This window comes from Macaca thibetana, chromosome 6 (assembly GCF_024542745.1).
Source record: "Macaca thibetana thibetana isolate TM-01 chromosome 6, ASM2454274v1, whole genome shotgun sequence".
NCBI classification, from domain to species: Eukaryota; Metazoa; Chordata; class Mammalia; order Primates; family Cercopithecidae; genus Macaca; species Macaca thibetana.
Genome location: NC_065583.1, coordinates 110,223,553 through 110,235,986, shown reverse-complemented (window position 1 = coordinate 110,235,986; position 12,434 = coordinate 110,223,553). Strand labels below are relative to the sequence as shown.

General features: G+C 41.4%; 1 protein-coding gene across 3 annotated transcripts in view; it reads left to right on the top strand.

The window, feature by feature from the left end:
• Positions 1-12,434, top strand: part of OCLN (occludin) — a 62,557-nt gene that overhangs the window by 46,738 nt on the left and 3,385 nt on the right. For all 3 annotated transcript variants that reach the window (XM_050793562.1, XM_050793563.1, XM_050793564.1), the window contains exons 6-8: positions 4,077-4,292; positions 7,107-7,278; positions 10,722-10,763. In XM_050793562.1, the coding sequence (XP_050649519.1) occupies positions 4,077-4,292; positions 7,107-7,278; positions 10,722-10,763 (430 nt within the window). The remainder of the gene's footprint in view (positions 1-4,076; positions 4,293-7,106; positions 7,279-10,721; positions 10,764-12,434) is intronic.

The following is a 12,434-nucleotide window of genomic DNA, read 5'->3' as shown; positions in this document are numbered from 1 at the left end:
AGCACGTCTCTTCCTCACCACTCTAGTGGATAGAGAAGGAATTAGATGGAGAACATTGTGTCCATCCATCCATCCATGCTAAGGATGAGGTAACTCAGTATTAAGATGTTTTTTTCTCCCAACGCATAATATACATTCCATAAAAAGAGCACTAATCTTGAGTATACAACTTGATGAGTTTTCCCATATATGAACTTAACTCCCACCACCAAGATACATTTTGAGCCCCACATAAGGTCCTCATGTGCCCTTTCTCCATCAATACCCACCCACACCCATGCCAAGGTAACCGCTATTTTGATGTCTGTCACCATCTGTTAGTGAACTTATATAAAATGGAATCATGCAATTTATTCTCATATCTGGTTCCTTTTGCTTATAATGTCCTATACCTTCGAATTTTAAGGCAGTTGGCTATGAGAATTAATCCTGCATCAGGGCACACCAGAATTTAGCTGAAGATGGTTGCCTCTCCAAACTTACTAAACGAACTTGGGAGAGCCCTATTAGGTACACTGTCTATTATCCTGTCCACACCCAGGTTGAATTAGCCTTCATAAATCAAGGAAGTTGAATGTTGCTGCAATGCAAAACTTTCAAAGACTGACTCCTTGCATTGCCAAATGAGACTATTGTTTGGTAGCAATAGGCTGGTAGGATGATGTTAGGACTTTTATGCAAGTTAGAGGAATTACAGAAGCCCAGTTTAAACTAGTTTAAGACAGGGCATGGTGGTTCAGGCTGATAATCCCAGCACTTTGGGAGGCCAATGAGGTGGGAAGATTGCTTGAGGCCAAGATTTCGAGACCAGCCTGGGCAACGTAGGGAGACCCTGTCTCAATTTTTTAAAAAATCATGAAGAAAAAAGTAGCTTAAGCAAAAGGAGGAATTATCTGAGTCACATGAGGCCCAAGGATGTCTCTAGCTTCAGTCATGGCATAATCGAGGGATTCAGAAGATAGCAGGGCTCTTATATGCTTTCATCTGTCAGTATGTTGGCTTTATTCTCAGTTCAGCTTCTGTTGTGACAGCATAGCCATCTACATTTATTTATTTATTTGTTTTTACTTTTCAGAGATAGAGTCTCACTGTTTCACACAGGCTGGAGTCCAGTGGTGTGATCATAGCTCACTGAATTCTCAAATTACTGCACTCAGTGATCCTTCTGCCTCAGCCTCCTGAGTAGCTAATACTACATGTGCATGCAGCCACGCCTGGGTTTTTGTTGGTGGTGGTTTTTTTGAAATGGAGTCTTGCTGTGTCACCCAGGCTGGAGGCTTGGCATAATCTTGGCTCATTGCAACCTCCGCCTCCCAGGTTCAAGTGATCCTCCCACCTCAACCTCCCGAGTAGCTGGGATCACAGGCGTGCACCACCATGCCCAGCTAATTTTTGTATTTTTAGTAGAGACGAGGGTTTCACCATGTTAGCCAGACTGGTCTCAAACTCCTGACCTCAAGTGATCCCCCTGCCGAGGCCTCCCAAAGTGCTGGATTACAGGTGTGAGCTACCGCACCTGGCCGGCTTGTTTTTATTCTTCAGTCATTTGTTTCATTCTCACACACACTCCTTCATGCTGCCTTTATTGCTCCTACCTTGCCCTGATCTCAGTGGAGTTGTGCACTTTCCTCCACCCCTGTTTTGCAGCCTCCGTGAGAACATGGACCTGGTCTTCCCAGGGTCACCTGGCTCAGTACTCTATGCATGTCAGGTGTTAAGGACAATTACTGAATTGAAAACATATGTATAAGAATCCTTTTCTGATTACACACAGAATCAGTGACAGCAGAGAAACAACCTATGATCAACAATGCCATGACTATTAGAATGAAGTTTGTTATACACTGTGTATTTTAGAGCTGCCACCATTATTGGGAGGCATATCTAAGTCTTACTAATCAGAGAACATTCTCCTGGCTTCAAGGATGACAGTGACCTGAAAAGGGCCAATCAGAACCTTTTTGCTATGTAAGCTTTGGGAAAGGAAACTTCATGCTGGGCTGAAAAGATCAATGCAGCTCGGGAAATGTGGAGGGCCCAGCCCGGGCAACAGAGTGAGACCTTGTCTCTACAAAAAAAATTAAAAATTAGCCCAGTGTGGTGTTGCTCACACCTGTAGTCAGTACTTTTCTTGTGAAACATTTTGCTTTTAGCTTTCATGCTAGATCAAGTATGTTAATATTTTAAAGGGGTGTAGGAGGAGGGGAGGAAAACTTCGAAGGTAAAGATACATCAAGAATATAAAAATTCTGGCAGGAGGCCTACTTCGATGTTTTACTTTTTATGTTTTTTTGTAATTTCTTTTGCCCTTTAGTTTCCTCCCTCTTTGGCCTTACCCCTAAAATAAATCCACTGCGTTCTAAAGGTTTTGTTTTGCTACCTTGAAGAAGAAGCATAGTACTTGGCAGTTTTGGCAGAGTGTCTAGGAACTTGTTAATCATTGACTCATGGAGAAAGTCACATTTTCCCTCCATTAGAAGTAACATTAGCATAGCACACAAAGCCATATTACCTGAATACATTTTTTTTTTTTTCAGACAGAATCTCATTCTTTTACCCAGGGTGGAGTGCAGTGGTGTGATCTCAGCTCACTGCACTCTCTGCCTCCTGGGTTCAAGCAATTCTTCTGCCTCAGCCTCCCGAGTAGCTGGGATTACAGATGCTCGCCACAATGCACGGCTAATTTTTGTATTTTTTGTAGAGATGGGGTTTCACCATATTGGCCAGGCTGATCTTGAACTCCTGGGGCCTCAAAGGATTTGCCCACCTTGGCCTCCCAAAGTGCTGGGATTACAGGTGTGAGCCACCGCCCTCGGCCATAAATCTTGAAAGAAGAAATAAATACCACCCCCACCTGCATCTACACACACATACCCCAAAGTTTAGAGTCTGCAAGAAATTGTATGCTTACAAATCTAAGACTCTGACAACAGTTAGAGCAAAGCACATGTGGATCACCTAGAAAAGGGACTAAACCTGGAAGATAAAGCTTAGTATGATAGTTTATGTAAATTGGCAGCAAAAAGAAACGCTTCAGATGTTTTAAATAGTTGACTGGAATGGCAAGGCTGATGCTTGGAAAGTCTTAGGCCCATTCTTTGTATTTGTTTATGATGTGTAGCCTTCCTATGCCCAAGTATTCTGAGGACTAAGCACACATCAGAAACATTTGCAGTGTGAATGGTAATCAAAACATTGCTTCTCAGAGAGTGAGAAGCATTTCTGTGCTTGCCCTTTTCTACAAGAAAATGAAACTTCGTATTTCTTTTACTCAGAAGTAGTTCCCACTTTCAACTTTGGTATTTTATTCCTCAGTTAGGGTTATTTTCATGTTTATGTCTGAAACACTATAAATGTGCAATTGTGATGCAACTTTAATTGTATTAGAAAAAATAATAAGTGTGTAATGGTAACCCTTCTATTCATTCTACATGACTTCAGGATTAACAGCAATTTTAAAAAGAATCCTAAAGGAACTCTTTAATTTATTGTAATGTAAAGCTTTTTAGTTTTTTAGTTTAGATATTTAGTTTATTTTGCAAGATTTTATCTTAATATGATAATTGCTACATGGTAGTATAAGATTAATATTACAAAGAGCATATGTGCATTCTTCCCCACGCAGTATTCCAGGGAACCAGAAGAGCCTGTAGAAAAGAATGATCATTATTTTCCTGACAGCATTTGTAGAGTAAGTCCCTGGCACAGGTCAAGTAAACACCTCTTATAGATCAGCCTGAACTTTTTAAAATGAAATCTGAGATCCATTGTACTTAGAAGGTATAAAAATGGCTACTCCCCTTTAAATTGGAACCTACTACTTGTGTGTATTAGAGGACTCTGAACTGCTGTCAAATTGCGTGCAGAAAACGAGGCATCTGCTCAGTGCTAGTGTTGAGGCAGGTGGATTACTTGAACTGAAGTTCAAGCAATTCAAGACTTCAATTGTCTGAAGTCCTTGCTTGAGTGCACCTGTGTGCAGATGTCTCCTGGTGTTTATTATGGCTGCACTCTGTGATTACAGTGCACTGGCAAAGGGCTGTAGTGTACTGAACAATGATGCCTGTTTTTATTAGGGTTCCTGAAGTGGTTCAGGAGCTTCCAGTGACTTCGCCTGTGGATGACTTCAGGCAGCCTCGTTACAGCAGCAGTGGTAACTTTGAGACACCTTCAAAAAGGACTTCTGCAAAGGGAAGAGCAGGAAAGTCAAAGAGAACAGAGCAAGATCACTATGAAACAGACTACACAACTGGCGGCGAGTCCTGTGATGAGCTGGAGGAGGACTGGATCAGGTACCGACTCAGCTCTCCTTTTCCTGGGCTACGTGCACCTTCTGATGATTAAAGGAGACCAACCAGGTGTCGGAGTTGTTGCCTCCCAAATTGAGGTCACTGGTGTAATTTCATTCTTTGCCAGCCAGGACTGGAGACAGTTTTTTGTGTGGTGTTGGTTGGTTTTTTCCTTAGCACCCTTTTGTGATAAAGATTGAAGTGGAGAGAATGTTTGGCAGTAACCATGTCTTTGAACTTTGGCAGTAACCACTTTGAACTTTCCACAGCGTGGCTGGTGAACTTCACCAGTGCTCTTACTTATACCAATAGTCACGCAAGAAAGGTCTCCCAGCACTTTGGGAGGCAAAGGCTAAGAATTCAAGACCAGCCAGGCATAGTAGTATGGGCCTGTAGTTCCAGCTACTCAGGAGGCCGAGGCTGAGGCTGAGGCAGGAGGATTGCTTAAGCCCAGGAGTTCAAGGCTGCAGTGAGCTTTAATTGCACCATTGCACCCCAGGCTGGGCGATAGAGCTAGACCCTGTCTCAAAAAACAACCAAAGAAAGGCCTTTCAAATAAATAAAATCCAGGTATAGAGGAACTTTGTTTTACTGATTATAAAATTCCCAGACCAGTGCTATGGTTTTCCTTTGGCATTACTTTTTTTTTTTTTTGAGACGGAGTCTTGCTCTGTCACCCAGGCTAGAGTGCAATGGCACGATCTCGGCTGGCTGCAACCTCTGCCTTCCGGGTTCAAGCGATTCCTGCTTCAGCCTCCCAAGTAGCTGGGATTACAGGCGCCCACCACCATGCCTGGCTAATTGTATTTTTAGTAGAGACGAGTTTCACCGTGTTGGCCAGGCTGATCTTGAAAATCCTGACCTCAGATGATCCGCCCGCCTCAGCCTCCCAAAGTGCTGGGATTACAGGTGTGAGGCACCACACCTGGCTGGCAATTATTTTTTAAGTTAAGCTTAAAATGATAAGACCAGAGTTTCTTTTAAAGTTTAATCCAAAGAGTTTCGTAAACAATTGAGGTAACAATTTAGTATTCAGCCACAGTTGTGGTTAAGTTTCTTTGTGTGTCCGTGGTTTTGTTACAGTCCACCCACCATCACCAAATGTATTTGTTTATGATGTGTAGCCTTCCTATGCCCAAGTATGCTGAGGACTAAGACACACATCAGAAACATTTGCAATGTGAATGGTAATCAAAACATTGCTTCTCAGAGAGTGAGGAAGGATAGGCGGGGCATGGGTAGCTTGAGATCCCCTATTCACTGATGATTCTGATACTTTATCTTCCCCTCTCCCCTCAAGAGTTTTTGGCCTGGCTTAGCTATCTATCTGTAAAATATTCACCTAACTTGTATCCAGAAGATTTAACTGAAAACTTTTTTTTTTTTTTTTTTTTTTTGAGATAAGAGTCTCACTCTGTTGCCGAGGCTAGAGTGCAGTGGCACAATCTCTGCTGACTGCAACCTCCACCTCCCAGGTTCAAGCAATCCTCCTACCTCAGCCTCCCAAATAGCTGGGATTACAGGCATGTGTCACCACGCCTGGCTAATTTTTGAGGTTTTAATAGAGACAAGGTTTCACTATGTTGGCTGGGCTGGTCTCAAACTCCTGACTTCAGGTGATCCACCCGCCTTGGCTTCCCAAAGTGCTGGGATTACAGGTGTGAGCTACTGTGCCCAGCCTGAAAATTTTCAAAATCTGAATTCTTATTTCCCTTTGGATCAAATCATTTAAATTTCTCCCCTCTGTAAAATGAAGATACTAGATTGTTAGATCTAAAATTTGAAATTCCACATCATTGTGAAACTCCAGTCCTGTGAAAGGATTCAGAGTATTTTCTCTATGGATTATGGGTTGATGGCATCATCTTCCTATGTAAGGAGTAGCTGGCATATTGAGAGATACATGTGATACAAAATTTCAGTTTTTCTTCTTTATACTTTAATGAATTGCCAGATTATTTTAATAATGAGCACATGTTTTTATACATGTACATTTTTAATGTCTATTTTTATTATGAAAGAAGTAGATAAGCTATTTCCACTTTGGAAAAACAAGAGCAAAAAATAAATAAACCAGTCTGAAAACTATGGGTGGTAGCAGGAAACAGCCACTTCCAGTCAGCTGTGCTGCCACTGTGGTGATCAAAGCGTACTTTGTGTTCCAGAATTCCAGTTTTAAGACTTTAAACAGGCCAGGCGTGGTGGCTTACTCCTGTAATCCCAGCACTTCAGGAGGCTGACGTGGGTGGATCACCTGAGGTCAGGAGTTTGAGACCAGCCTGGCCAACATGGTGAAACCCCGTCTCCACTAAAATACAAAAATTAGCTGGGCATGGTGGCAGCTGCCTGTAATCCCAGCTACTATGAAGGCTGAGGGATGAAAATCGCTTGAACCCGGGAAGTAGAGGTTGCAGTGAGCCGAGATTGTGCCACTGCACTCCAGCCTGGGTGATAGAGCGGGCTTTGTCTCAAAAAAAGAAAAAAAAGAAAGAAAAACTTGAAACATAAGTAGTCCACTATTGATACTGTGTATGGAGAATAAATGAGTTCCTATGACTTGTACCTTCAATTTTGTAAATGATTTTCAAAATTATTTCTGCAAATTATGTCGGCATAGTTTTTAAAAAATGAGCAGTAATATATAGTCACTCTTAATAGAACCTATTTGTACTCTCTCTCTCTTTACCCATAAGAAACAAAAAGGAAACAAGAAAATGTCATTCTCCATACCCACCAGCTTTATTATCTTTGAGGAAGGAGCACTGAATTTTATGTCTGCTAAGGATACATATGTAGTCATTTTCTCTCACCTTTTAGGGAATATCCACCTATCACTTCAGATCAACAAAGACAACTGTACAAGAGAAATTTTGACACTGGCCTACAGGAATACAAGAGCTTACAATCAGAACTTGATGAGATCAATAAAGAACTCTCCCGTTTGGATAAAGAATTGGATGACTATAGAGAAGAAAGTGAAGAGTACATGGTAAATTCAACCTAATATTTGTATATTATGCAGAATTTGAATCTTATCTGTGGAGGTACAGCATCCTTTATATTAATGTTGATTAAAATGTGCTAGTAATTATCAAACTGCAGTTTCATTGAAGAATAGTTGAGATTGGGTTTTGGATGAAATTCTTTTCTAATAGAAGACTGAACTAATGTATAATAGTTAAGAATTTCAAAGCACTATTCCTTTTTTTTGAGGCAGAGTCTTGCTCTGTCGACCAGGCTGGAGTGGCGCGATCTTGGCTCACTTCAAGCTCCGCCTCCGGGGTTGACACCATTCTCCTGCCCCAGCCTCCTGAGTAGCTGGACTACAGGTGCCTGCCACCACCACGCCTGGCTAATTTTTTGTATTCTTTTTTTAGTAGACATGGGGTTTCACCGTGTTAGCCAGGATGGTCTCGATCTCCTGACCTTGTGATCACCCACCTCAGCCTCCCAAAGTGCTGGGATTTCAGGCATGAGCCACCGTGCCCAGCCCCTACAAAGCACTATTCTATGTACATCTATGCTTTCCTATTTAAAATAGCCAGGCTGGGCATGGTGGTTTCACGGCTATAATCCCCACACTTTGTGAGGCCAAGGCGGGTGGATCACCTGAGGTCAGGAGTTTGAGAATAGCGTGGCCAACATGGCGAAACTCCGTCTCTACTAAAAATACAAAAAATAGCAGGGCATGGTGGTGGACACCTGTAATCCCAGCTACTCGGGAGGCTGAGGCAGGAGAATTGCTTGAACCTGGGATGGGGGAGGTTGCAGTGAGCCAAGATTGCGCCATTGCACTCCAGCCTGGGCAACAGAGTGAGACTCCATCTCAAAAATAATAATAATAATAATAATAATAAAATAGCCCTATTATCTTTCCTATTTATAAAGCCATTCTTTCTGTAGAAAAGAACTTAACACAGAATTGTATACAGAAAAAGAAATCACCGTGGCCAGGCACGGTGGCTAACACCTGTAATCCCAGCACTTTGGGAGGCCGAGACGGGTGGATCACAAGGTCAGGAGATCGAGACCATCCTGGCTAACACGGTGGAACCCCATCTCTACTAAAAATACATTTAAAAAAAAAAATGAGCCGGGCGTGGTGGCGGGCACCTGTAGTCCCAGCTACATGAGAGGCTGAGGCAGAAGAATGGCGTGAACCCGGGAAGCGGAGATTGCAGTGAGTGGAGATTGCGCCATTGCACTCCAGCCTGGGTGACAGAGCAAGACTCCATCTCAAAAAAAAAAAAAAGAAAAAAAGAAAAAGAAATCACCTTAAATCCTACCATCAAGAAATCCTTATCACCAAAATATTAGTTGTTAAAACAATCTCTCCAAGCAGGAGTCACCGAGGTACATATAACTTTCTCTAAGGAAACATCATCTATCATCTTCCATGTTCCACTTACTTTCTTCCTGTCTTTTAAATCAACAGTTTATAGTTATCTTTTTTTTCCTCCCTTGATCACCTGGCTGAGATAGAATTTGTCCATGTAGAGTTACTGGGTTTTGTTTTTTTTTTAAATCCATCCTTTTCATACTGTATTTTGTATACGTACTGAAATTAATGTAGTTACACCACCTTTTAGAGGGAGATTAGTCTCTTCTTGTTTATTTGTTCCTTTATTGATCAATCACTTACGTAACTGTGGACTCATGGATATCTGTTTTATACTGTGAGTTATAATCCAAGGCTGCTTTACTTTGTAGCTCTAATTGTTCTCACTTTGACCGTTGGGAACTCTTTCAGTTGCTTCCTGTGTCCCTTTGATGTATTCTTATCATTGTGGTGTTTTATCTTTAAAAAAAAAAACAAAACAAAACTTTCTTGCACTGCTTATTTCTGGCTTTTCTTAACAGCAAGTTTTTTTTTTATATCAGTAATAAAGACCTACTTAGTTTTAAGTTTTTTATGTGTAAAATTAGGTAAACAACTTTCAATTTTATGGTTGCATCATAATTTAAGAGTCATTTTCTATGGATAGACATTTAAGTATGTCTCCCCCTACTCCAGTAGTACCAGTATGCACTGGTGAACCTCTCCATTTTTGTACTCTTGTCTGCTTATCTAGTTTTTTTTTTTTTTTTTTGAGACAGAGTCTTGCTCTGTCGCCCACACTGAAGTGCAATGGCTCTGTCTTGGCTCACTGCAACCTCTGCCTCCCAGGTTCAAGTGATTCTTCTGCCTCAGCCTCCCAAGTAACTGGGATTATAGGCATATAGCACCACACCTGGCTAATTTTTGTATTTTTAGTAGAGACGGGGTTTTGCCATGTTGGTCAGGCTGGTCTCAAACTCCTGACCTCAGGTGATCTGCCTGCCTCGGCCTCCCAAAGCGCTGGAATTACAGGTGTGAGCCACAGCGCCCAGCCTGCTTATCTAATTAAAACTAATTCCAGAATGTGAAATTGCTGAGAGTCAGAGGGTATGTATCTTTAAACTTCTGTTGCAAAATTGCCCTCCAGAGAGATTGCACTAACTGCGTCCCCCTCCTGATACAATACAGGGCTCATTTGATGCACATGTCACTTACACCTGAAAAATTAGATATTCTGCCATTTTTCAGTTGAAGTGATCTGCTTTTTAGTTTTGATATATTCACATCTTTGTATAGTTAGATTTATGTATTTCTTTTATGGTTTCTATAGGGTGTTATAGATCTTTCTTAATTTAGTGAACATATATTGATCACTTATTGCTCTTTGATGTGGAAATGCTGAGGTTAGATATATAAAATCCTGTCCCCACCCTCAAAGAGCTCATATTTTAAGAAAAAAACTGACATCTAACCAATTTAGACAATATGATTAATGCTGTATTTGTATCATGTGTAGAAAGCACTATAACTTAACTGCTCATAGGAGAAATAAAGTCTTTCGAGGCTTCACAGTGAGGGAATCATTAAGAATTTTCCAGACAGAAGGGTGCGGGGAGGTGCATGATTTCAGCCATAAGGAAAACATGATCAAAATCTTGAAGCATTTAACATGTTTCAGTTTTTAAAGGAGTTGCTGATGATGGGTGCTGAGACTGGAAAGGTAGGAAACTGGATGAAGAGAGAAGTTAATGGGAAGCTCAGACCAGTTTTGTAGTGGGATATTACCTGATCAGCGCTGTGTTTGAAAAGATCTTCCTGGTGTCAGTGTAGCATGGGGACTGGCATGAGGAGAGATGAGAAGTAGCAGAACAGATAGTTACCTGCCTGTGTGAGTGGAATGTGAAAGATACAGTATCATAAATATCTATTCACTGAATTCCTTCAGACCTTCCTACTGATCATGAGTTTTAAGAGCTTTATGACTTTGTTCTTTTAATTGCTTATATTTTTGTCATAAGCTGTCACTTTTAGCTCCAAAGTATAACATCAGGAATGTTACTTTTGAAAGATAAAATGCCCCAGTAAACATATTCATTTGTGTCTCTCATTAATAGGCTGCTGCTGATGAATACAATAGACTGAAGCAAGTGAAGGGAGTAAGTATCCGAGATCGTTCTTGTAGGAAGAACTTTCCTCCTCTTCTTTTTCTTTTAATTCCCATACCTACTCATCTGGAGGAAGAGCTTTTCTATTACATGTTTTTCATTTTTTATTTTATGTATTTTGTAAAAGTTGAAGTATACATAAAGTGTACAAATCAAAGTGTATAACATGATGAATTTTCACAGTGTGACCACATACCTGTGTATGCAGATCAAGAAATGTATTTCCCAGTACCTCCCCACCCCATGCTTGTACTCCTTTCCAGTGTTTACACTCTCTGCAGAGGGGTCCACCATGCTCACTTCTAACATTATAGAGTTTTGTCTCTCTTGCACATTACATAAATGGAACCATACAGTATGTATTTTGTGTGTGATTTCTTTTGCTCAGTATTGTGTTTGTAAGGGTCCATTCATGGTTCATTACTATTTTTTTGTTTTAGACGGAGTCTTGCTCTGTTGCCCAGGATGGAGTGCAGTGGCGCAATCTTGGCTCACTACAACCTCCGCCTCCCAGGTTCAAGCAATTCTCCTGCAGCCTAGCTGGGATTGCAGGCACACACCAAGTAGAGACAAAGTTTTGCCATGTTGGCCAGGCTGGTCTTGAACTCCCAACATCAGGTGATCCGCCTGCCTTGGCCTCCCAAAGTGCTGGGATTACAGGCATGAGCAACCATGCCCAGCCATGGTTCATTGATTTTTTTTTTTTTTTAAGAGGGAGTCTCACTCTGTCACCCAGGCTGGAGTGCAGTAGCATGATCTCAGCTCACTGCAACCTCTTGCCTCCTGGGTTCAAGCAGTTCTCCTGCCTCAGCCTCCCGAGCCGCTGACATTACAGGCAAGCACTACCACACCCGGCTAATTTTCCTATTTTTAGTAGAGATGGGGTTTCACCATGTTCGGCAGGCAGGTCTCAAATTCCTGGCCTCAAGTGATCCACCTGCCTCGGCCTTCCAAAGTGCTGGGATTACAGGCATGAGCCACCATGCCTGGCCGGTTGATTAATTTTTATTGCTGTGTAGTGTTGTATATAAAACGCAACTTTATTCATCCATTCTATTGTTAATGAACATTTGGGTTGTTCCCAATTTTTGGCATTTAAAAATATCACAGCTTCAAACATATTTGTAAATGTTTGAACATAGAAGTGATGGGCATTTGTGTATCCAGCGCTAGTAGATACTGTCAAATGGCTTTCCAAAGTAGTTGTACCAGTTTACTTTCCCATCAACCACTACAGACTCCTATTGCCCTATATCGTTGCTAACACTTGGCATGTCAGTCACTATTGACTTAAAACCTTAACAAAAATTATATTAAAATTTCTGTAAATTACTTATCCAGGTGCTGTGGTACGTGCTTGTAGTCCTAGCTACTAGGGAGACTGAGGCAAAAGGATCCCTTGAACCCAGGAGTTCAGAGCTGCAGGGAGCTATAATTGTACCACTGCGCTCCAGCCTGGGCAATAGGATGAGACCCTTTCTAAAAACAACAACAAAAAAAATTATCAATTACAGGCATCATGATTTGCAATAAGAGTTTAAAGGGTATACAGTAAAATTTCCCATCTCACTTATCCCCTATTCAGCTTCCCTTTCCCCAGTCAACTGAGATCACCAGTCTCTTGTTTTACTTACAGTTTTAGATGATCTGTTAGCAAAAAGG